The sequence below is a fragment of the Periplaneta americana genome, chromosome 3 (assembly GCF_040183065.1).
Source record: "Periplaneta americana isolate PAMFEO1 chromosome 3, P.americana_PAMFEO1_priV1, whole genome shotgun sequence".
Lineage (NCBI taxonomy): Eukaryota > Metazoa > Arthropoda > Insecta > Blattodea > Blattidae > Periplaneta > Periplaneta americana.
In genome coordinates, this window is record NC_091119.1 from 157130259 (window position 1) to 157155664 (window position 25406).

At 34.1% G+C, this 25406-nt stretch overlaps 1 protein-coding gene across 1 annotated transcript in view; it reads left to right on the top strand.

Annotated features, from left to right (window-relative positions):
* The first annotated feature begins 1092 nt into the window (after positions 1-1092).
* Positions 1093-25406, top strand: part of LOC138696753 (uncharacterized) — a 32022-nt gene continuing 7708 nt past the window's right edge. The window contains exons 1-7 of the mRNA XM_069822136.1: positions 1093-1226; positions 5467-5582; positions 10584-10847; positions 16641-16727; positions 22672-22861; positions 24265-24358; positions 24824-24948. Of these exons, the coding sequence (XP_069678237.1) occupies positions 5481-5582; positions 10584-10847; positions 16641-16727; positions 22672-22861; positions 24265-24358; positions 24824-24948 (862 nt within the window). The 5' untranslated portion in view covers positions 1093-1226; positions 5467-5480. The remainder of the gene's footprint in view (positions 1227-5466; positions 5583-10583; positions 10848-16640; positions 16728-22671; positions 22862-24264; positions 24359-24823; positions 24949-25406) is intronic.

The following is a 25406-nucleotide window of genomic DNA, read 5'->3' on the forward strand; positions in this document are numbered from 1 at the left end:
CCGTTCCTGGGTTCTGAACCTTTTGCAATATCTCTGCCAGGATTCATTCCTTAAGAGAACTTCCGAGGGCGCTTCGACGTTATAAAGTATATTTCGACACCTTAGAAGGGCTATCGGACTGGATTCTGTGCTGCTTGGCCACCTTGGCGGTCTGAACTTAAGACGGGAGAGGGGAGGAGGTCTCATGCGGCCGGTGCACATAATTCGGAGTGCACAATAGGCCACTGTCGAGCCATGATGAAAAATAAAACAAAAAGGTGCCGGAGAGTTCCAGCGCATCTGCCAGAAAAGAGCACTACTACTACTACTACTACTACTAGTACTCCTACTACTACTACTATAGATAAGTTAAAATTCAGATATGGAAACATATTATTATAAAATTCATCAACTATGTAATTTGTTATTGATTAGGACCAGTGCTGCCATGGAGGCCATACGGGGCCATACACCGTATGGGAACCTACAAGTTTTTTAATTAATCGTATGAGGAAAAGAAAATTTTGTCTGTATGGAGCCATACGGCATATATGTGCCTAAGTTTTGTACGCGGAGATCTGTACAGATCTTAGATCATGGCTTGCTGTTCCTAATGCATTTTGTTTCATATTCATAAATAAAAATTGTCCACCTCTGCAGCACTGGAATCCAGAATTATACAAAATAATGGTTGAAAAACAAGAAGTGCTACAAATACACACTCCAAGATTCATGGAGGCAAGTGTGCATCTACGGTAGGGCTATATGGTGTATACTTTAAATCAAGCTTGTTGTACACTTAAAATGTAAAGTAAAACAATTTCTTTACTTCTTCTTTAATATTAAAAAAATCATTAAATGACAGTCGGAGAGATGGAGAGAGAAGAATAAAATATGTTTCAAGGGAGAAAACAAGCGGTGGGGCGTATGGCCAAGAGAAAAATTACCACGACAGCACTGATTAGGACATATTTATTTTATTTTTCCGCATTTGACAATTTTTATTGACAGCGTTGATTTTGACATACTGTAATTCCGAAAGAAACATGCGCATCAATGTCACTCATACAGGAAACTCCTGATAGAGGACAGGACCTTCCGCAGTGTTTCGTCGTGGTTTCGTCTCGAAATGCAGTATCGATATACGAAGTTACTAACCGATAGCTTATTCGAAGTGGATGCGCAGAAAACATTAATTTGTCGATCGTAAATTTACTGTTGGAGGTTGTGCTAGTTAGAAATAAGACGTAAGTAGTCAAAGCAAATGTCAAAAAATTTAGTTGCCAATAATAATATAACGCTATTAGATGAAACATTTAAGACGCCAGTAATTTTAAGTAATGCATTGTATACGTCTCTTTAATCACTAACGTTATTAAGTAGTATTTAATATATAAGTAATTCATTTTTTTAACACTTTGTGATCAAAATTCTTTGAATATTTAGAACTAAGTTTCCAAACTCAAAATTTATTACTGCTTTGCATAATGTTGCAGTGTTTGTGTTCTAAGAGTAAGTTACATACCATTTCTAGAATTTGACAGATTGATAGGTTAGAATCGGTAGACATTCAGTGACATTTCTGTCCAGGTTAGTACACGTCAAAATGTTTAAACGTCACTTTTATAAAAATCGCATTTCAGATATTTTAAATATTTTGGTCAGTATTTCAATGGGTGCATTTAGTTAGACTGCAGCCTTCCATAATTAGAAAATCCGATTCAGTGACGTGGTAAAAGTTTCAAAGCTTTGATATAATGCAAATAACCTGCAGTGATTGGGTGTTTGTTGACAGCAACAGTTGTTAACGACGATAATAATAAATTCTTTAACAGTGTACGCATTCATCATTGATTTTCAACAAAATTTTAATCGTAATTTGTAAAGGTAGGCTATGGTAGTAAAAAGTAATTGTTAAATTACGGTATATTTTTATATAAAAAATGTTTTAAAGAAGTTTTGACCTTCTAAGAATGACAGTTATTTGGTTCGTAGAACATACGGGACACTATTTTAGGATTTTTTTTAGGTGTAACCCAATTTTGAGAAAGCGTTGTCTTCTAATAAAACAGTTTGATTGTAGAATTTTATTTTACGTAAGGTATTCTTGCATTTCTTATACTTACTGAATTTAAGTCTAGCCTACAGATTCGTTCGTCGACTAATTTAATTAGACATTGTAGGAGATTATTAAAATTCTTTAAGTAAAGCATGACTTGGCTTTGAGCGCTATTTTCTTTTCTCGTTTTTAAGAGTTCTATCTCAAACTTCATAGGTACTGTTAACATTTTATACTGGTACAGAGCCTACTTCCTCGGAAATGAAGTGATGGCTTTCACTAGAGACCTGACCACAGTATACTGTGACTTGACATTCTCGATTGTTTTTGTTACCAATTAATTCTTCAGTTGGGAAATTTTATTGATATATTCTTGTCTGACTTTTGAATAAATTATTAATTTGACTTTACATACGAAGAATGTGTAAAATCGTAGTAAGATTATATGAAACCTCACTCCATAGAAATGTACTTATGTCATGAGTTTGAAATTTGACCATATATAGCCTCATGAACTTTCCAATTTGCTCATTTAATTTTGAAAAAAAAAAGTTACAATATCAGTCACATTAATCACAGTTGACTTACATCAGTTGCATAGACTACTTTAATTTATGTTGTGAGGAAGTTTGGTCTGCATTAAAATAGGCTAACAAATTTAAAACAATTTTTACATTGCATCTTTTTATTATAGGCGTAAGTAAGGCATAGCTTGCGCAATCTCTCATTACACAAAATAAATCAATAGGACTTTAGACTTAGTCATCTCTGACAGCAGTATGTTCACTTTTAAATTATGTGAACGTATACCATATGCCCATATTAGAATCATTGGTAAAACTTCGATATCCCCCTCCACACTACACATGGGAGAGAAAACGTACTTAAATAATTTTCACATTCCACAGCCTCGTATCACTTATATAATCCCTTCAACTAATCCACTAACCTTGTCACATACCTCGACGTAAAGTCACTTAGCTGTCCCTTCATTTAACCCATCTAATCTATAAAGAAACTTTAAAATCAGACGCCAGTTCCGTGTGTGGTGTGGGGCGATATCGAAGATCGGCCTAAATTTTAATTGAATCTTCGTATTTAGGAAAGACATTCCGACACATTAAAAAAACAAAGGACGTAATTTGGTTTGAGAACAATAGATTGCCAGATTCAATCCTCCTTACATTTTTTTTTTCATTTCATTTATTATATTTCATAGATTCTACATTTCAATGAAGCTTTAAGATGTGAAACAAATCAAAATTTTACAAGATTACAATTAGGCCTACATTTTTACAGTTTTTATAATTTTGCAATTTTCTGCAATTTTGTACATTTTTTTTTACAATTTTTTGGCGAGATGTAGTGAGATGAAATGAGACCGAGGATTTGCCAAAAGATCACCTGACATTTGCCTTATGATTGGGGAAAACCTCGAAAAAAAACCCAACCAGGTAATCAGACCAAACAGGAGTGAAGTGAAGTGAGGCCGAGGACTCTCCATACTGTAGACCATCCAGCATCAGTCAGTGTCTTTATCTTCATCAAACTGAAGTGAAATGTATGATGTGTGACAGATTAGTTTTCGAAAGCTCGCATATTTAGCCTATATAAAGCATCTCTTCTTAAGCCTGTATCTTACATCGATCAGTTATTTAATCTCGAATATGTACCTTATTTTTTAGCCTGCCTATTGAAATGAAGTCCGTATGTATAGACAGACCTGGAAGATTCCTCATTTGTGTTATGATTATGATGATGATGATGATGATGATGATGATGATGATGATGATGATACAGTAGATCTGTCTTTATTATTTTTCGATTTTTGTATTACAGAGTGTATCAGTGTTAATCGATAATGCTGAGAGTAGACCTAGTAGAGCTGTTATCTTACATTTTAACTTCGTACTGCATTTTTATTTTCTCTAGTATTTTTTTTCCCTTGTTAGTTTACAAGTTACGGTATGTTGAAACTACAAAGTCACAAATGCATATCCTTTGATTTTATTTCCACCAGATAAGTGGTATTGGTATAGTACTTAAATCAGATCGATTATGGCAAAAGATCTAAAGTACTGCTAATAATACGTTCACTTAAGTAGACTTTCCCTGAAATATTTTCTAGTATAATGTGTACTGATACAGTTTGGATTAAACTGATCCAGTTTTACAACATATTCTAATTTTTTCCTCGATACGCCCTCATTTTAAGTTTTGAAATTACCATCCAGGAGGAATTTTAAGAGTAAACCTACAGTAAGGATAATTATCTGAAGTAATATAATATGGTAACAAATTTATTTATTTTAGTGGTGTTAAGGCCATCAGGCCTTCTCTTCCATGTCATCAGAAATATGTATTCTTTTTAACAAAATTTTAGGACAGCAGCAAAGAAACTAGTTAACGTTCAGTTACACAAAAAAATAAAAGATACCGGTAATACAAAAACATTTTAAATTTGTATAGGCCTACTATTAAACAAAGCTTAAGATCTTAATATCGATATTAACAAAAATATCAATAATATTAAGTAAATTCAGCATTTTCCTTCTACCTGCTGGAAGGGAAGACATTGGACAGTTCTATATTCATTAAGTGCTATTTTAGATAAATAGATAGATTTATTCGTTTCATAATATTCTTACATTTGCGTTATAGCATAGAATAAAGAACATGTCCAATTCTTACTTTTAACATATAAAATGCAAATATGAAATATGTACAGAATTAATATCTTGATAACAATAATATTTTACACAATGCAATATGTTTACCATTTAATAGTATTAAAATATTTACACAGTACTGTGAAATGTCAAGAATTCATCTACAGAATAGAAAGTGTGTGAAAGCTATTTTGTGTGTTAAATACAATACAGTGTTTTATATTTAACTGCAAGAACTTCTTTTATTATTTATCCAAAAAATTGTCAGCTGAAAATGTTCATGGCCTGAAAACTGCTGTTACAGAAATGTTATACTACTGGGAAGCTAACTTTGAACGATTTTATAAAGATTTTGAATTGCCGAGGAAAAACTGATTAGTGTAGAAAGAATTGTATATGTTTTATAGCGGTATTTATTTTGAAAAATACTAAGTTCTTAACATGGTTCAGTATTTAAAGTAAGTACTATGGACAATTTTATGTTTTCTAGTAGCCTAAATAATCCAGATGAGTGAATAGTTACATTTCTTTGACGCAGAATGCTTGAAATATGCTAATGTACTCGTTCGGTGGAACTTAAATTCGTAATCTTGGATGCAGTGAGATTGTAGTATTGTTCTGCTGTTGAATACTAATACCATTATTGTTATTATTATTATTATTATTATTATTATTATTTCATATTTTCACAAAAAATTGAAAGAATAAATAAACAGTTTTGTACCTAATTTATTTATATAGGAACGTTCATTCCTACAGGCATCTAAGCAATCATGTTGACCCAAAGCGGTGAGGAACCAATTGAGTGCCCATTGTGCATGGAACCACTGGAAGTCGATGATCTAACATTTTTTCCATGTACATGTGGCTATCAGGTATGTACAATAGTTAGAATAAATTTACTTTATAACTATTCTCTTACAGCTTCGTGTTGTATAAATCATTTTTCACAATGTAAAAACAATGTATTTGTAGTGATGTTATTAAATAAAATTTCCTCAGCATAGACAATATATTTAAATTTTGAAGTAATAAATTTCCTGAGCAGTATACTAATAATTTTAGGTAGACCTACTTAATAACTTGCATCTAAAATAAAGCTTGAGTTGTTATTGATATAGGTAGTAATCTCTATTATAGACCATAGAGATCAGTGGCAGTTCCTCGGAGGAGGGAAGGGAGGAACGACCTCCTAACATTTTTCTTCTTTTGAAAGTAAATACAAAATAAAATATGTGCCTTGAAATTCGAGGAAGATTCAATAATTTTTAAGTTGACAGCTATCAGAAAACCTCGGTTAATCGAGTTTTAAACGACGCGCGTTCATGTGCTGCTAGAAAACTGTGAGAAAGATGCGAGATTGTTTGTGTGGAGGAAAGGCAATCCTTTCCTCCTTTACTGCAGTTAACGCTCATAGACAACAGCGCACTAGCGGCCAGAGAAAGAAGCAGAGTTTTAAAGCAAGTAAATGAACTAATAGGGAGGAGATCCTCCTCTGAATCAGCGTATGGGCGGGAAATAGTGTACTTAGCAGACAGAAACCAACTGTCATGCAGCAATCATGCGATGTTGCATTCAACCAGACTATAATACATCTAGAAGGAGACACAATAAAAGCAGTTTTAACGCAAAGCTATGAAAGACATCATACAAACTTTTTTAAAATTATAAATCAAAATATATTATTCATTGCACTTTATATAGGCTAGTATTCATGGTTTGAAACTTTCGAGGATAAAGTCGGGTTTATAATATAAAACAAAGAGTAAGTAGTTCTACATTATCATCACAGATCTTTTTGGCCCCTGAAATTCACTTCCATTCATTGTCTACAAGACAGGGTAACAGCCAAGTTGTCAATTTTTGTACAAATATATTTGAAATTGAAAGTACTCCAAACTACATTATTTTTAACATAAAAAAATTAATGGACCACCGGCAGCTTTGAACAATAATGGTAATATGACTTCACAAGAACTGACATTTTTCAAAAGCATGTAATACTGAACTTGTAAAATGTACGTACATGTGGCAACACAGACCACGTGGATGGGTGTAGTGTTCTCGCTTTCCTAACAGATTATTTTCCATTCCGATTTCCGTAAAACGGTGCCGGTTACGTGTTAGTAGCTAGTCTCTTCCAACACGTGTGATGCTGTAGTGTGCGCGAAAAATGCTGCGAGTTTGTGAATTTCCTTTTAATTGTTAATTTGTGCAATTATTCAACAATGAATGGAAGTGAAAACATATTATATTTTGGACAATTTAGGAAACTCAGGTTACAAGAACAGGTTATTGCTATACAAAAGGGAAGGCCAACCCCAACACTACTTGATCTTACATGTATGTATGTAGGCTAATTTGTAGCACGTTTCATTCAAGAAGGTGTCATTTTGTGCTGTTAACTTCTTTCCTCCTCGTAAGAAATATGCAGGAGCCGTCACTGATAGAGACTCACAGAGTAGTGGCAAGTTGAAAGACTCTCACTTACACAGAGAATAAACGTTAGTGACAGAGTTGTACTTCTAGTACTCGTTTCTATTAGGGCAGTGGTCCCCAAAGTATAGGTCGTGACCTCCTGGTGGGGAGGAGGAGTCACGAGATGATTTACTAAATAAAACAAAAAATGCCTTACCAGTACAGTTCCGGTATTAACATACCGTAGCCTACATCTATGTTGTACAGTGTTTAGAAATATAAACACAAACATCGTTGAACATAAAAAAAGATAAATGTGCCTACTTTTGACAAAGTAGCTTCTCAAATCTGAATTCTGTATTCGATATGTACACAGTGATATCATTTTCAATTTCAAGGAGGTTTCTTGCCTTTGTTTTACTGGCTATTGTAGACTAGAAACTTATTTTACATAAACACGAGCTTGTAAATGCTGTCAAAAATTTAAGAGCTTCTTCTGCAAGCTCGAGGTATTTTTGCATTCCGTTGATCCAAAAGTAATCTTGCTCTGGAAAAATTACACAAGTAGTTTCAACATTCCATCAGTAGATAAGTTATATATTTCCTTAATTGTTTTGGAATTTCACCCAGTTGAAAGCAACTGTCTAAAGAAAAAAAAAGATTCAGTATCCATCTGTACCTCTCATAATTGTTTTGATTTTCTTCCGGAAAATATTCAAAAGCTATTGTTTAAAATTGTGAAAACTTAATTGCATGTCCGCAAAAACAAACTTAATTGTTAGTATTTTGTCTCATCATACTTTAAGTAGCTAAATTTTCCATCAGTTCTTTAATACACTGGAATGAATCAAATTTAGTTTTCTCAGGTGATTTCGATCAGAAATCAGGTTTTCTTATAAAGCAATCTATTTTTACCTCTGGCAGTTATTATGTTAACATCTTGGCCTTGCAATCTACTATTCAAAATGTTCGAAAAATATATTAGGAAGGAAGGCCAGTCTAAGAAGTCAAAGAGAATTGGAAAATAAGTTTGCATATTCCGATTTATCATCTTGCAGACACAGGTACATTAGAAGTTGATTGATATCCACTGATTTTGAGTTGAATTATCTTTTTCGATTTTACAGGGATTTATATTTTTGTATTTTTCGATTGGGGTTCAGTATCAGTGTGGTAATATGGGGTTGCAAACAAACCTCTCTCCCAAAAGTGCTTCACGCCCTCAAAAAATTTAGGAACCACTGTATTAGGGGTTAAGTAAATTCCAGGCCATAGTATGGTCAGAAGGATTAGATCGGTGAAGAAAATCCATGACCCCATCAGGAATTGAATAGCCAACCTTCCAGCTTGCAGCGCAATGCCTTAATCACGATGCTGCCATGAACCCCAATACTCGATATAGGCAAGTGTAGTTTATTCTTAATTCTTTTTGTATTTTATGTTTAACTGATTTTTGGATATATGTTATTTTGAAAATTTCTAATTAGTATTGCAGTTTTAGAATATCTCTTTCTCTTGATAAGAAACGTAATTTTTATATATACGTAATGCTTTCTCTCTTGGTAAAACAAAGCATGAACAATCGTTCATATACCTATTACAGTTCATATTTTTTATGGTTTTTTTTTATTTGATTTTAGAATATTCGTCCTGGGTCTTGTTCATTTCTTAATCAGTCATGAGATTTGTTCTTGTCTGAAGTTTTTAACATGTAACAAATTATCTTGGTTAAATTGAACTTGCATCAGAGCTTCTCTGCACTTGTACTACTGTCTGTCCGAGTAGTACTGTCGCATCCTGGTTTCCCCCCACCCATTTCTGTTGGTCCCTCTGTAACTAAGGCTAGTGGCCTCTTTCTTGAAAATATTTGTTGTACGGAATTGGAAGCCCACGTAATATTTTACAACTGTTCAAAATAATTTAAAGAAAAGGACCCTGTTAAGTAACTGTCACGTAATTTCCCCTGCTTTGATGACCAAGTGACATAACCACTCGGATGGACGGTAGTCATTCTTTGACTTCATTTCATTTGACAGGTAATGAATTCTAAAGGAAACAGGTTTGTTGGTTCGTTGCTAGTGACCATAGGAGTTGTTAATACTATTCGTTTTCTCTCTGGTTTCCCAATATAAAACTTTTAGATTATTATTAATTTTATTATCATCATCATCAAACTTGTCGCATGTCATTAGATGTTTCCTGTTTAAAACTACATTCTTATCCTTGCACAAAGGGCAAAGGCCATCCTTGATTACTTTCATCCTAAGATGATGTTCAAGGAAGCAATTATGTCCAACCATTAATCGGAATGAGGCAATGCCAATTTTTCTTGGTTTTGTTTGTGAGTCTTGAAGTCTTCATATGGTTTTTTCCTGATTTTCTGTTGTATGTTCTATTATTCTTGTTCAGTTAATTTCTTCCAATTTGGAAGGCCTCTAGTTCGAAATTCGATTTTGCTTTTATACTGGAACCCTTTTTTGCCAGAGCATCAGCAATTTCATACCCTATCAATCCGACATGACCTGGAACCCACTGAAGAACTAGGCTACTTCTGCATTTTTTCTGAACTGCTCGATATAGTTTTCTTATTTCGTTGACTGTTGTTGGGATTCTATAGTTCACGATAATTTGGAGTGATGCTTTTATTTATTGAAGGTCTGTATAATATATTTTCTAATGCAGCCATAATGGTAGAATTTCTCCATCGAAATTGTGAGCATGCTGTCCTAATGGAGTGTACCAAGAGAAGTCTTCACTATATATTCCAAAACCAGTTCTCCGTTTTGAAATGAACCAACCACCTGTGTGGATTCTGTACGCTGTTTCTAATGGATAGTATTTGTTTAGGGTAATTAGTGCTGTCAATCTTAATACTTCAGGTAGATCATCCTTTTTTTTAATCCATGTCTAGTTTTATATTGATATCTATGTATTCCAGAGGATCAATTTGCATGATGGTAGGTATGGTGTTTATCTCTAAAGGTCTGGCCAATTAAAGGAAACATTCACTTCTCATTTTGTTCCATTGGGAGTTGGAATTAAATGTAAATAAGCGATATGAACTCGTCTGTTTTTTGTAAACAAAATCTAAGATAATCACTTGTTCCCATTTTTAAAGCTGTTTCATGTTAATAGACATGTACATGGAAGGTAACAGCGAAATCTTAATCTACTTAATTGAATAGCTAAGCAAAAAGGTGGTACGTATCAATGTTATTAAATAGGTACTGTATACTATGTAATATTGATTTTGTTTCGAACATGAAAATAACAACATTCGGTTTTTAAATAGACTAACTAGAAATGCGTATTAACAACATAAAATTATCATTCTTTTCTTACGATAATACCTGGATGTGTCATTGATGTCGAGTATTGAACAGCAAAACTATTAATTTCAGCCATATTCGGTGGTTCGAAACTCAGATCCTTACAGTTCAGTGTGACTTGTTTTTCAGATCTGCCGTTTCTGCTGGCACAGAATTCGGACGGATGAAAATGGATTGTGTCCAGCATGTCGGAAGCCATATGCAGAAGACCCTGCAGATTTTCGGCCACTTTCACGAGAAGAAGTGGCCCATTTAAAGGCACAGAAAAAACAAAAAAACCAACAGCGCAAGCAGAAAATAATGGAGAATCGCAAACATCTTGCCAATGTTCGAGTAGTTCAACGAAATCTTGTTTTTGTTGTTGGATTATCTTCAAGACTGGCTGATGGCGAGGTCAGTTACAGTAATATAATATTTATTTGCTTTAGTTTCGTTTGTTGAATTGAATTTTAAAGTGTTGCATCAATATGATAGTTGCTGGAATATTTTCTTCCTGATACTATGTTTCATTGATAATTTTTGTTATTTTTGCGTGAAATATTGAACTATTTGCTAGTTCCATTTTTTGAGAAGTGGTAATAGTCCTACCTCTGATTCTGAGCGAACTGTGGTTGAGAATATCTTTAATGTGTGTGTCTTAAATGTTTTGTTTAATAAGATGAAATGAAAATCACAAAGAACTCCTGACCGTAATTTCATTGCAGTATAAGCTTACTGTAGTAGTGAAATATGTCAAGATACATTAGAAAGATGATTAACCATAATACTTAGTCGACTTATTTATGCCGCTTTTGTATTCACAATGGGATATAATGTGTTAATTTTTTTTAAAGAAATTACAATAGAATTTTGAATCGTTTCTTTCTTTTATCTCCCTTCCTTTTTCCCTCTCCACTTTTTATCCTATCGCTCTTTCTCTCCCTTTTTCTTATTTTGTCTATTGTTTATCTTGACTTTCTTACTTCTTACCTAATTTTTCATGTAACATTAATTTAAATACATATTATTTTATGTTTATTTATCTTACGTGCAGCTGCCAGTATTCGATCCGAGAACCTTTCGATTTATAGCTGAATGCTTTATTACTACGCTATGAAGCGATTTGGGAGACTCTCTTTAAAATATTTCACTTAATATTATTTATTGCTTTTTCTTGTTCACTTTAATACTTACAACTGTAAAACTTTAAGTTAAAACAATAACATACCCACAGCATATACTTGATACACAATTACAATTTAATACACATACATTATTCGAGCTCATAATAAAATATATACAATAAACCCTCCCCACCATAAGAGCAGTACGCCCCCACTACTGAGGAAAGCAATCACGGAAATCAAGACCAGCTGGAGCTGGAATAGTTGGACGGACACATGATGACGCCACGTCAGTGTTGAAACTGGCCTGTCTGCTATTAAGGTATATTACCTTTGTTTAAATTTTTAATACTTTCAACATTTTAACTTAAAGTTTTATAGTTTTGATATTATTTGTTGTTTTTAAATACGTACAGTAAAATCCCTCAAATAACTGGTTATACCAAAACAACGTCACTTTTGACTGGACAAAAAAAAAGGTTTAAATATGTCAAATTGCCACAGTCTGGGTCGTCAGTTTTGCCACATTAGGAAGTTCGCATGAATTTTCATTTTCAGTGAATATTCGTACCTAAAATTTGTGTATTATTTGTGTTGTGTGATGTGTTTTAATGAGGAAAATTCACACAGTTTTTATGTTTATTTAGTTATGTTCGGGTCGTTAGTGTTGCCATATTAGGAAGTTCGTACGAGCTTTCATTTTCAGTGAATGTTTTAACTTAAAATTAGTGTATTTGTGTTATGTAATGTGTTTTAATGAAGAAAATCCACACAGTTTTTATCTTTATTTAGGTATGAGCAAGTGACAGAGAAATAAGCTTCATGGCTGCAGTTTCAACATTTGGCACCATGAAATACAAACTTTTTTTTTTTTGTATATGCCAGTATTTATTCAGTTATCTCGCAAAATCTCGTATCCGGAAATAGCCTGGTCCCTTTGGTGCTGGTTTCTACTGCAAATACACATCAGTAGATGGTGCCAGGTTAAAGGCCACTTCTTGAAATTGTTTTGTGTTAGTTATGCCTCAGTCTAATACGGAATGTAATTTTGTGTTAGTTGGGCCCCACTAGCTCTTAATGAAAAAAAAAATTAAAACCAATGAAATACACAGAGACAAGAAGTTGTACTTCCAGTGACTTTAAGTTAGTGAAACAGAATGAATCTGTGAAAGGTAAAATTTAAATGTACTTACTTACAAATGGCTTTTAAGGAACCCGAAGGTTCATTGCCGCCCTCACATAAGCCCGCCAGCGGTCCCTATCCTGTGCAAGGTTAATCCAGTCTCTATCATCATACCCCACCTCCCTCAAAACCATTTTAATATTATTTTCCCATCTACGTCTCGGCCTCCCTAAAGGCCTTTTTCCCTCCGGTCTCCCAACTAACACTCTATATGCATTTCTGGATTCGCCCATACGTGCTACATGCCCTGCCCATCTCAAACGTCTGGATTTAATGTTCCTAATTATGTCAGGTGAAGAATACAATGCGTGCAGTTCTGTGTTGTGTAACTTTCTCCATTCTCCTGTAACTTCATCCCGCTTAGCCCCAAATATTTTCCTAAGCACCTTATTCTCAAACACCCTGAGCCTATGTTCCTCTCTGAGTGAGAGTCCAAGTTTCACAACCATACAGAAGAACCGGTAATATAACTGTTTTATAAATTCTAACTTTCAGATTTTTGGACAGCAGACTGGATGATAAGAGCTTCTCAACCGAATAATAACACGCATTTCCCATATTTATTCTGCGTTTAATTTCCTTCCGAGTGTCATTTATATTTGTTACTGTTGCTCCAAGATATTTGAATTTTTCCACATCTTCGAAGGATAAATCTCCAATTTGTATAGCCTATTTCCATTTCGTACAATATTCTGGTCACGAGACATAATCATATACTTTGTCTTTTCGGGATTTACTTCCAAACCGATCGCTCTACTTGCTTCAAGTAAAATTTCCGTGTTTTCCCTAATCGTTTGTGTATTTTCTCCTAATATATTCACGTCATCCGCATAGACAAGAAGCTGATGTAACCCATTCAATTCCAAACCCTGCCTGTTATCCTGAACTTTCCTAATGGCATATTCTAGCGCGAAGTTAAAAAGTAAAGGTGATAGTGCATCTCCCTGCTTTAGCCCGCAGTGAATTGGAAAAGCATCAGATAGAAACTGACCTATACGAACTCTGCTGTATGTTTCACTGAGACACATTTTAATTAATCGAACTAGTTTCTTGGGAATACCAAATTCAATAAGAATATCATATAATATTTCCCTCTTAACCGAGTCATATGCCTTTTTGAAATCTATGAATAACTGATGTACTGTACCCTTATACTCCCATTTTTTCTCCATTATCTGTCGAATACAAAAAATCTGATCAATAGTCGATCTATTACGCCGAAAACCGCACTGATGATCCCCAATAATTTCATCTACGTACGGAGTTAATCTTCTCGAAAGAATATTGGACAAAATTTTGTACGACGTCAACAAAAGTGATATTCCTCGAAAGTTACCACAGTTGGTTTTGTTCCCCTTTTTTAAAAATAGGTACAATTATGGACTCCTTCCATTGTTCTGGTACAATTTCTTTTTCCCAAATAGCAAGTACAAGTTTATAAATTTCGCTATATAATGCACTTCCACCCTCTTGTATTAATTCTGCTGGAATTTGATCGATACCTGGAGACTTGTACTTTTTCAGATTTTCTATCGCAATTTCGACTTCTGAAAGCGTGGGTTCGGGTATAAATGGCTCAACAGTTTGTATTTCAATTTCGTCCCGATCATTTCTATTTGGCCTATGTACATTTAGTAGTTGCGCAAAATAGTTTTTCCATCTGTTTAGGATTGATGGAGAGTCTGCAAGCAAGTCACCATTCTCATCCTTGATCACGTTTACCCTTGGCTGATATCCGTTCTTAAATTCCTTTATACCCTTATATAAATCTCGAATGTTTTTATTCTTACTATTTGTTTCTACCTCATTCAGTTTTTCCTTCAAGTAACCTCTCTTTTTATTCCTAAGTGTACGACTTGCTTCCCGTCTTTCATTGAAATAATTATCTCTCTTCTCCTCAACTGGATCCTGTAAGAATTTCTATTTTGCCTGTTTCCTTCTTTCTACTACCATGCAACAATCTTCATCAAACCACGGTTTCTTTTTCTTAGTTTCATAATAACCTATGCTCTGCTCAGCTGAAATTTTGATACTATCTCTGATATTTTTCCACACGCTATTAACATCTAATTCTTTCTCAACTTCGTCGGAACTTTCTAAAGTGGCAAACCTATTCGAAATTTCGACCTGATAATTTTGCTTAGCTTCCTCGTCCTTTAATTTCAAAATATTGAATTTAGTAATATTAACTTGTTGCTCTACTCGCTTGGCTACTGATAATCTTTCTCTTAATTCTCCAATCACCAAATAATGGTCAGAATTACAGTCTGCACCCCTGAAAGTTCGAATATCTACTACACTAGTATGTCTCCGTTTATCTATCAAGATGTGATCTATTTGGTTGTGTGTCAATCCATCTGGAGAAGTCCAAGTATATTTATGTATATCCTTATGGGGGAATGTTGTACTTTTGACAATTAAATTTTTCGATGTGGCAAAGTTGACTAATCTAACTCCATTGTCACTACTAATTGCGTGTAGGCTCTCTTTTCCAATAGTTGGTCTAAAAATATCCTCCCGTCCTACTTTAGCATTGAAATCCCCCAATAAAATTTTCATGTGATATCTAGGGAACTGATCAAAAGTATGTTCCAATTCCTCATAGAAGCTATCCTTTATATGGTCGTCTTTCTCTTCTTTAGGGGCGTGAGCATTTATAACTATGATGTCGCACCATCTACCCTTAAGTACTAAATATGATAACCTGTCACTGATAAATTCGACCTTTTTTACTGCTGATTTTATTCTTTTATGAACAAAGAATCCTGTTCCTAATTGGTGATTATTGTTTCCTTCCCCATAATACAACAAGTAATCTCCTATTTGTGATATGCCATTCCCATCTAACCTAACCTCTTGTACTCCTACGAAGTCTATTCTATATCTAGCTAGTTCTTTTGCTACTAATGTTACCCCTCCTGTTCTATAGAGATTAGTTACGTTCCAAGTGCCAAATCTCAAAACCTTATTCCTTTGCTGTGGTCATGCCAGAGAATCAGTCCTATTCCGAGGCTTATTATAGGGATACGTAACAAGCTGTTTTTTTTACGGTGATGGGTTGTTAACCCTTCGCCCAACCCCCAAGCTGGAGGACCACCCCTTATCGGCTGTCCACGACTGCTTATTCAATATATTCGCAGCTACCCTCCATATCTGGAGGCCGTCTCCTCTATCCGCAACCTGAGGACGCGCCATGCCGTGGTGATAGGGACCCACAATATTTAAATCAAATTATGAACGTATGTTGTAAAATAATACAATTTTATTTGCCACATTTTACATCACTTAAGGGGACACTCCACTAAAAATGACAACTTTTTTCCTAATAATTTTTTAATCAAATTTTGAGAACATGTTTACTATGTACAGGACTAACAAAATCCAAATTTTGAACTCCAGAATGTTTTGGATGTGATTTTTTTATTTTTTTAGGAATATTTTCAAACCCAAGTTTTAAGTAGAAGATCTCAATTTCTAAGCTTCCTTTTTTTATTTCTTACATTTACACTACATTTCTGTGCATTCATTTTATGAAATACCTCATTTATTCACTTTCATTTTTTTTTTTTTTTTGGAATGTTATTTTTTTCTATAATTCACGAGATTTGTCAAGGGCGGAGTTAAGATTGTATAACCAAATATTTTCTCTTGAGGTCTCATCAGAAGGCTGATGCAACTGCTATATATTATGTGGTGAAAGACAATATTATTTTGAAAATGTATACTTCTTACTTTATGACTCTAACATCCAGACTTTTGTGAGAATTGATGTTGCTAAACTTGACTGATGATTTTCTTTGAATTTCCGGCTTAATCCTCACGTGTTTGTTTTATATATAAAAAATAAAAATAAATAAAAACCTATCTAATTTGTACTAAAAGATGTTATTTTTTCCATAGGTACTGAAGAAACATGAATATTTTGGAAAATATGGAAAAATTCAGAAAGTTGTCATAAATAAAAGCAACTCTTATGCTGGATCTCAGGTATGTAACATATACAGGTATGTTTGAATTCTTCTTCTTCTTCTTCGTCTTCTTCTTCTTCTTCTTCTTCTTCTTCTTCGCAAGTACAGATTAGTCCTTATGAGAAATAACTTTTTATGTGCAATAAATACCTATATTTTGATAGTGATAATGTGACATAAAATCCAGAATTCTTTTAAGTACACAATGATATAGAGATTAGTTTAAAAGCTTGTATTGTAATGTAACCAGTCGTGGTAGACATAGGGCTACAACACACTTAAATTCATGTGAAACTCGATCACAGTATCAGTTACCTACTGTACTCTATATAGAGAATTAAGGTTGATCCATTATTTGATGTGCTGTGTTGTGATAAATGAATATCTGGTGGAAGGTTAAGCCTTTGTAAAAAGAAGTTCCATAACATCTGTGCACTGAGATATTTGACATGTTAGAGCTCCTTACAAGTTGAATCCTCAATAGTAGAAGCCAGTGAAGAGTTGCCTGTTCTTTAGGTTTATTCTTCTGGACTAATCAGACAGAATAGGAAAACCAGACTAGGTGAACTTGTAAATTGCCTTGAATGTCGAAGAAGTCATACGATATGTCACGAGATGGTTTAAAAATGTAAAATTAATGAAGAGGATTTAGTCTTCCTTCCCTTTTTCAGTAAGATTCTCATGAGACTCATGATCGGTACTTGGATTCACAATTGACTCAACTGTAAGGATGGAAACATACGAGAATCAACCTGCTGAGATACATCAGGAAAAACGCGATATATATACAAACCCACTATACCATACTATAAGGAAAAATATCATCTATCGACGTTATTGGATTACTCATATTAGAGGAACCATCACAAAGAGAGTCGCGCATTTTTGCAAGCAATTTGGTGTAGGACAAACTCTTGTCTCCGAAGTATCTCTGTCTGCAGTGAAGGAATCTATAAAAATCCTATGAAACCATCTCTACACTAGAATAGACTGATCACTTTCCTTTGGCAATCTGCTCACGCTTAAGTTGGGTCCTGCAATTAGTGCTGATTAGACTATTGCGATCATCTGATAACATGATAGATACTTGGAAGAATTGATATTTCTACTGATATCAATGATGGTTTTTTTTTTGTTTACTCGTTTAGTTATTTATAATTGTATTTTTTTTTCCATCTCAATTATTTTCTCTATTTCTTATTGGAGTGAAAAATGGCAAGTTGTAGCCGATTTAAGTGAACACCATATTTTAACGTTTTGGTGGCTACTTCATTCACACACAACCCCCAGAATGTCTGGAGGACCACACCTGCTGTTGGTCGACTGGTCCATTGGACCTAGCTGGGAGGTCTTGTTGATCACCAGCTTTCCCTCCTTAAGCCACTGGAGGACGATTTTAGTGTCATAGCAGGTCAGCACTAGGAACAGAAAAGTAGAAAGAGGAGGAAGGAAAGGGAAATGAACCCCTAGGCCTTGAATGCTCTAATGCCGTCAGGGTCGAAGAAAGTAAGAGTTCAGTCAGAGGACTGGATATGAAAGGGTAAAGAGGGAATTAGATATTGGTTAGAGGAAAATTATACCAAATTCAGTCATTAACTCATCAAGCTGACCAGGCAGTGGAAGATGTGCTGCTCTTACCGTTATGGTTTACACACAGTCTAGTATATACAGTCACAAAGCTTGAGTTTATAAGGGTACCGGTACTAGGAACAATAGACTGTGCAGGTACTATTTCGCATTGTCTGTAATGAGGAGATAGTAGCGATCCTAGTGGTTAGCCACTATCTGTGGATGCATATTTACTACGTATTGAGCTTCCTGACTGTATGTAGGCCTACTAGACTGTGGTGTACATTTGCTCATTTCTCAGAAGATATTCATTTCAGAAACCATGTTTATAAGTACTTTTATTTCTTATTTTAATCCATACTACCTCCTTTCTAAATACTGGAACCTTTTTTTTTTTTTTTCAGAATACCCTTATAGAATGCTTTAATGATGATGATAATGACAATAAAGACGGTTATGCTTACAAATAGGCTTGTAAATCAAATCTTAACAGATTAACTTGGTATTTAGAATCCAAAAATCTTTTATCACCACGACAAGCCGGCTTTCGACAACTACACTCTACCAATGAACAAGTCATACGCCTCGGCCAAGAAATAAAAGACAGTTTTAACAAGAAAGAAGATACCTTGGCAATATTTATTGACTTTCTGTTAGCATATGACTCTGGAGAAATAAATTATTACTAAAACTCCAGAAATTAGGTATCTCCAGCAATATGTTCAGATGGATATCAGAATTCCTTAGTCAAAGATTCATTGCCACTAAATTCAATAACTCACTTTCTAGTTACAGACAAACATATCGAGGTGTACCTCAGGGCGCTGTCCTCAGCACAACTTTATTCAATATTTATATAAATGACTTACCCTCCCTATTAGAGGAATCAAACATGAAAACAGCACTATTTGCAGATGATATAGTTTTGTGGACTTCTGGATCTTACAGACATAGAGACAAAATTCAAAATTCTGCTCTTAAAGCTCTAAATCAACTACATGAATGGAATACATCAAATTTGATGACACTCAATTTAAGCAAAGGTAACTACCAAATATTTTCACTCGGTAAAAAAGAAAGAGAATTCAATATCCAATACAATGGCCAATACCTTCCTAGGACTTATGAATCCAAATATCTTGGAGTTATTTTCGATACTAAGTTAACATGGAGCAACCATTTGAAATACATTTCTGAAAAAGCTCGTAAAAGATTCTCCCTTCTAAAAAGACTAGCAGGAAAGAAATGGGGATGCTCTAGAAATACTTTGAACACTACATACAAAATGTTTATACAGCCAGTGCTGACATACTGCGGAGAAATTTTGATTACTTCACCTTTCATAAACGACATAGAATATGTTCAAAACCAAGCTCTCAGACTCATTACTGGTGGAATCAAAACAACTCCAATAGATTCTATGAGATTCCTCACTAATATTAACAGCATCAAAATGACAATAGAAGAAAAAGCACTGATTCAATATGAAAAACTTATCAGATTACCAGGAAATAATTGGCATTCATACAGTCCTCTCTGTGGATTGAAAACTCAAAAAAGTTTCATATCCATTGTTCAAGAATTAAAACAGAAAATCAATATCCCGAATTTAAAAGAAAACCTACAAATTAAACCAAACCCTTTAACTCTATTAAATATAGAATATAATCTAAATTTAACAGAAGAAATACTGAAATCAGAAGTAAACACTGAAATACTGAAACAATTGTCTTTAGAGACAATTAATATTAGGTACCCTCCACAAAACTGGCTTCATTTATACACCAACGGATCCTTGATCTCCAGAGAACAAGGTGCCGGTGCAGATGTTACGTGCTGTTTCTTCTCACTTTATAGATCTCTTGGATATGGAACAACAAGTTTTGATGGTGAAATCATTGCAATAAGGGAAAGTCTTAGGAATCTTCTATGCCACATCAATAAATTTAGGAATGCAGTTATATTGTCAGACTCCAAAGCAGCTATTCTATCAATAGTCTCTAAACACACACCTTCATCTCAAACAGCAGAAATAACTAAAATGCTCTCTCAATTAATATCACTCAATAAAAGAATTGTATTCCAATGGATACCATCCCATTGTGGAATCCTGGGAAAAGAGAATGCAAAGCAAAGAAGGGCAGCACTGCTACTTACAGACCTGTTACTAAATCTACATATTACTCTGTGAAAAGATTTATTAAATCTACATACTTAGACTTCAACAAACAAAATTTAATAACACAATCCCAAGGGAAAAAATGGAACTCTCTGCATCAAAATCCACAGTTAATTCCCGATTTACCACGAAAATCGTCTGTAGCTGCATTTAGATTGGCAACAGGCCATGATTGTTTGGCCAAACACCTGCATAGAATTGGAATATATCAGTCCCCTAACTGTCCATTGTGCAACTCAAACCAAGAAATGGATTCGGAACATCTCAAAATCTGTGCTTCAGTGGCTGGTCATGATAATATCTTTGAAAAATATTGGAGTGCAAGAGGTCAAATGACTTCATTGTCATATGCCTGGCATTAGAAAACAACAACAACATTTTCTCTATTTCATTATATTTGTTTTAATAATTTTATTTAAAGTTTTGTCTTTTAGGCAACCTCCATTTGGAGGAAGGTGAATAGATAAATAAAGTTTATTCTAAATAAAATAATGTACCTGTATGTGTGATCTTGCTATTCAATATCAGAGTTAACTGACTGAATTTAATATTGTTTGTAATAATGTGTTCTATATTTCATAATCTACAGCTTCAACTCATTTGTTATGGCTAACAGTGTTCAAACTCTCGAAGTATATCGTACATGCAAACATTCTGATGGGGCAGATAAAAAAGTTAAATTTTTTCCTTCCACCATATTAATAATGCCAAAAGAATTGCTTATACAAATTTTTATCACTCGACCGCAATTACGAGGCCATTCAGAAAGTGATTTTCCCTAAGGCCATATACAGAAAGAAAGCACAATTGCATGGAAAGATTTATTGAAACGGATACAGCAATTGTTGCGGTATTTATCAACATATCCCCCACTGGAATTGAGACATTTGTCATACCATGGGATCAATTTTTGTGTCCTAGTGTAGTAGAAGTCGGCTGTCTGGGATCGGAACCAGTGTTTGACAGCTGTCTGCACCTCTCTGTCGATCCCATGATGACATATGCGTCAATTCTGGTGGGGAATATGTTGAAAAATAGCTCAACAATTCCTGTGTCTGTTCCACTAATTTTTTTCAATGAAATTGGTTTTCTTTCTGTTAACAGTCCCTGGCGAACTTATTGTTTTAAGGCCCTTGGAATTGTGGTCGAGTGGCCAAAATTTGTGTAAGCAGTTCTTCTGACATGGTGAAAGAAAAAAAAAATTATCTGCCCCCATCAGAATGTTTGCTTGTTAGTGTTTCGTGTTAAATTTTTGTTTTGTTAGAGTTCTTCAAATTTTGAACAACTGTCACCGAAATAATTTTTTCGAGAAACAAAATGAATATAGTAAATACAATGAATTTTGAATTTGCTTCTGACAAAACTTAATGAGACTGTTAATTTGTTTGCGTATATGACATTAATTATGTTCATATAATGCATAGAAAGTAAATGATTATCAGCATGAAATAGTTAAGGTGTACTGGATGTAGCTTGTGAAGCATGACATCTACTGCAGATCGTTTTTGACACTCCATTTAAGTACATTGTATTAATATATCAATTTACTGGATATTATATTGAATTGTAATGTAATATTCTGCTACTAGTGTGAAGGGAAATGTTTAGAATTAGGTTTTATTATAGAAGGCACACTGTGTGTGCGAATGAAATTTACCAGGGTGAGCAATTTATTTTTACAGTTGAGTTAGTTACATCTTCATTATAGATTGCGACATTATCACTTTATAAAGCATTTTTCGTTTTCTTAACTTCATTTTAGTTTCGTGCCAAGTAATGAAAAATACTCGACATCTTAAATTATGTTAGCAGACCGTTTTATTTAATACTATAAAATGATAATTACGTGCACGCTTGGGTGTGTGCGTGCAACCAATTCTCTCATAAGTACCTGTATTTCCATGGTAATTGCAAACACTACCTAAAAATAATTTAACATCCAGTTCGTTCGAACTGGCCGAATATCACCACACACACTATATATATAATATCTGTTGAAACTTCACTTTCTGATATCTCCTTCAGACCCACTGATTCCCACAAATGAGACATTTTAACATTTCGTTACCACGAACTTTGCTTTCATACCATAGAAAGGAAAGACTGCCAAGTGTGCATATTATTTTCATTCATATCTATATAAAAATACCCTACAGTTGTAGTAATTGTGTTAATTTTCTTTCTCATTAGTTTCTGTTCTGTGTATTTTTTTCAGGGGCCTAGTGCAAGTGCGTATTTGACATACCAGAAATCAGATGATGCTCTTCGAGCAATACAGGCGGTCAATAATATCATAGTTGATGGTCGACCCATAAGAAGTTCGCTAGGTACAACGAAATATTGTTCCCACTTCCTGAAGAACCAAATGTGCCCTAAACCAGACTGCATGTACCTCCATGAATTAGGTAAGATTTTAAAATTATTTGCGGGTTATTTACTGTAAGTAGGTGTTCACAGAAAAGTATGAACACTTCTTCTTTACATGAGAAGCAAGCGAGTCCTCGGCCTCATCTTGCTAAATACCATCTCCAATTCCACATACATTAAATAATAGTTGATACAGCGTCGTTAAATAACCAACTAAAAAAAAAAGGAACAAAGGTTAATATTGTTTGAGAATAAGGTGCTTAGGAAAATATTTGGGAATAAGAGGGATGAAGTTACAGGAGAATAGAGAAAGTTACACAACGCAGAACTGCATGCATTGTATTCTTCACCGAACATAATTATGAACATTAAATTCAGACGTTTGAGATGGGCAGAGCATGTAGCACATATGGGTGAATCCAGAAATGTGTATAGAGTGTTAGTTGGGAGACCTGAAGGGAAAAAAACCTTTGAGGAGGCCAAGACAGGAATGAGAGGATAACATTAAAATGGATTTGAGGGAGTTGGAATATGATGCTATAGACTGGATTAATCTTGCTCAGGATAGGGACCGAAGGTGGGCTTGTGTAAGGGTGGCAGAGAACCTCCGGGGTCTCTAAAAGCCATTTGTAAGTATGGGATGCATTTAATATCTCCAATAAAAGTTACGTCATTTTTAATGTCTCTTTGGCGGAGATGGTGTTCAGGTGTTGATTTACATATGCAGTTCAGAAATGAGCAACAACTGACTTCAGAGTAGTCACATCTGACCATTGACTAGAGTGGCGTAGATTGCCATACAGTAAACATCTTTCATGAGAAACTCTTTAAAGACTAATCACAGAAATTATAAAAATGTTGAATATGCTCCAGATTACTGTCTTAAAATTAAAAACATAAAATTACTTAGTCATACGTTAAAAAGTGTTAACATTTTAAAAAAGGTATATACCTTCGACAGACGGCCCGTTTCGACGTTATGTCACATCTTCTTCAGTGTCTCTTGAACTACTGGTGATCTTGAATTCTGCGATGTGCATTTGTCGATAGTAGGGGTGGGGGTGTGTTGCTCTTATGGTGGGGGCTGGTTGTTTGTGTGTTATGACGTATCATGACGTCAAATAATGTGTGGGTATTGAACTGTAATTGTGTGTTAAGTATATGTTGTGGGTATTTTATTGTATATTTATATATTTCGTATTATTCTAGGATGTTTAACTGTGAAGTTTTTGGTGTGATGTGTAAAATTTCCATATCTGTTTCTATATTATTGTAGTCATGATTATTGTTGATAATGTGGTCTGCATAATTTTAAAAATTAACTATGGCAGAAAATGAGTTAAGGAATATATCTACAATAAAACTTGTTAGAGCAGTTTGTGTAAATATTCTATATTAATAATTCCGTTATTGTAACAGAACTGTTATCCTTGTGTTGTAGGAGATGCAGAAGCTAGTTTTACAAAGGAAGATATCCAACAAGGAAAACACCAGGAGTATGAAAAGAGATTACATGAGCAATTCCTCAGGGAAAGGTAATTGAAAAGAAGTATTAAAAAAGACATGTTGCTAGGAGCAAACAATTGCATAAATATTACGAAAATCAATTCTTATAGACGACGGAGTATTTTTAAATATGTTGGTTTGTTGCTAATATTGAAGTTCTTGCTTCTCAGTATCATAATGACTGATCTCTAGCTGTTAAATTTCTACATAGGCATTTTCTGCTGTAGCACTAAATGTTGTTGCAATTTTTAAGTAATGCCACTTATAAGTTTCACGTTGATTTTCGAACTTTTGACATTACAGGAGAAGTCTTTTTATTTTTAATACGTGTGAACAAATCACGTGATATTTAATAATTAATAAGTCTGATATATTTTTCTGTTAATCCTCATTACTTCTACCTGAAAGATAGAGAATATGTAATGGACAACCTAAAGGAATTATTTAACTTAATCAGTATCACACTCAAAAAAATATAATTTTATTTTCAACAGAAAACAAGCATCTGCTGTAGTTGTGCCTTCCAATAGTTTCAACTGTCAGACTATGAATGGTTCTGCAATGAATTGTCCAGCTGGTTTGGATGGCAGTACCAAACAACATACAGGACAGAATAGTGGTACGTGACAAAATTATGTAGCAGTACTTTGTTATGATGAAATTGTATTACAATGAAACCAGCGTAAAAATACCTTTTCAAATGATTACAAGAAATAAAGATTTGAAATGTTTTTTCAACAAAGTCACAATTCACATTATTTATCATTATGATAAAATAATGGGTATTTCGTATTATTTAATTTTTGTGTGTGTTATAAAAGTTTAATGAAGTTATAATCTGACATAGATACATGTGTTTGCCAAAAGACACAGAATAGTTTACAAATTTTTTTCCCACTATTCAAAAAAGAAAATGAGTATTTTATAATCAATGAATTTCAGGAAGAATGCCATTTTTGCTATAAAAATAATAGTATAATATAATATAATAATAAATATTTGTGGACCTTCCATCGAAATATTGGGAAGCAAGAAGGATGATGACTTCATTGTTAAATCCAGAGCATTAGATACACA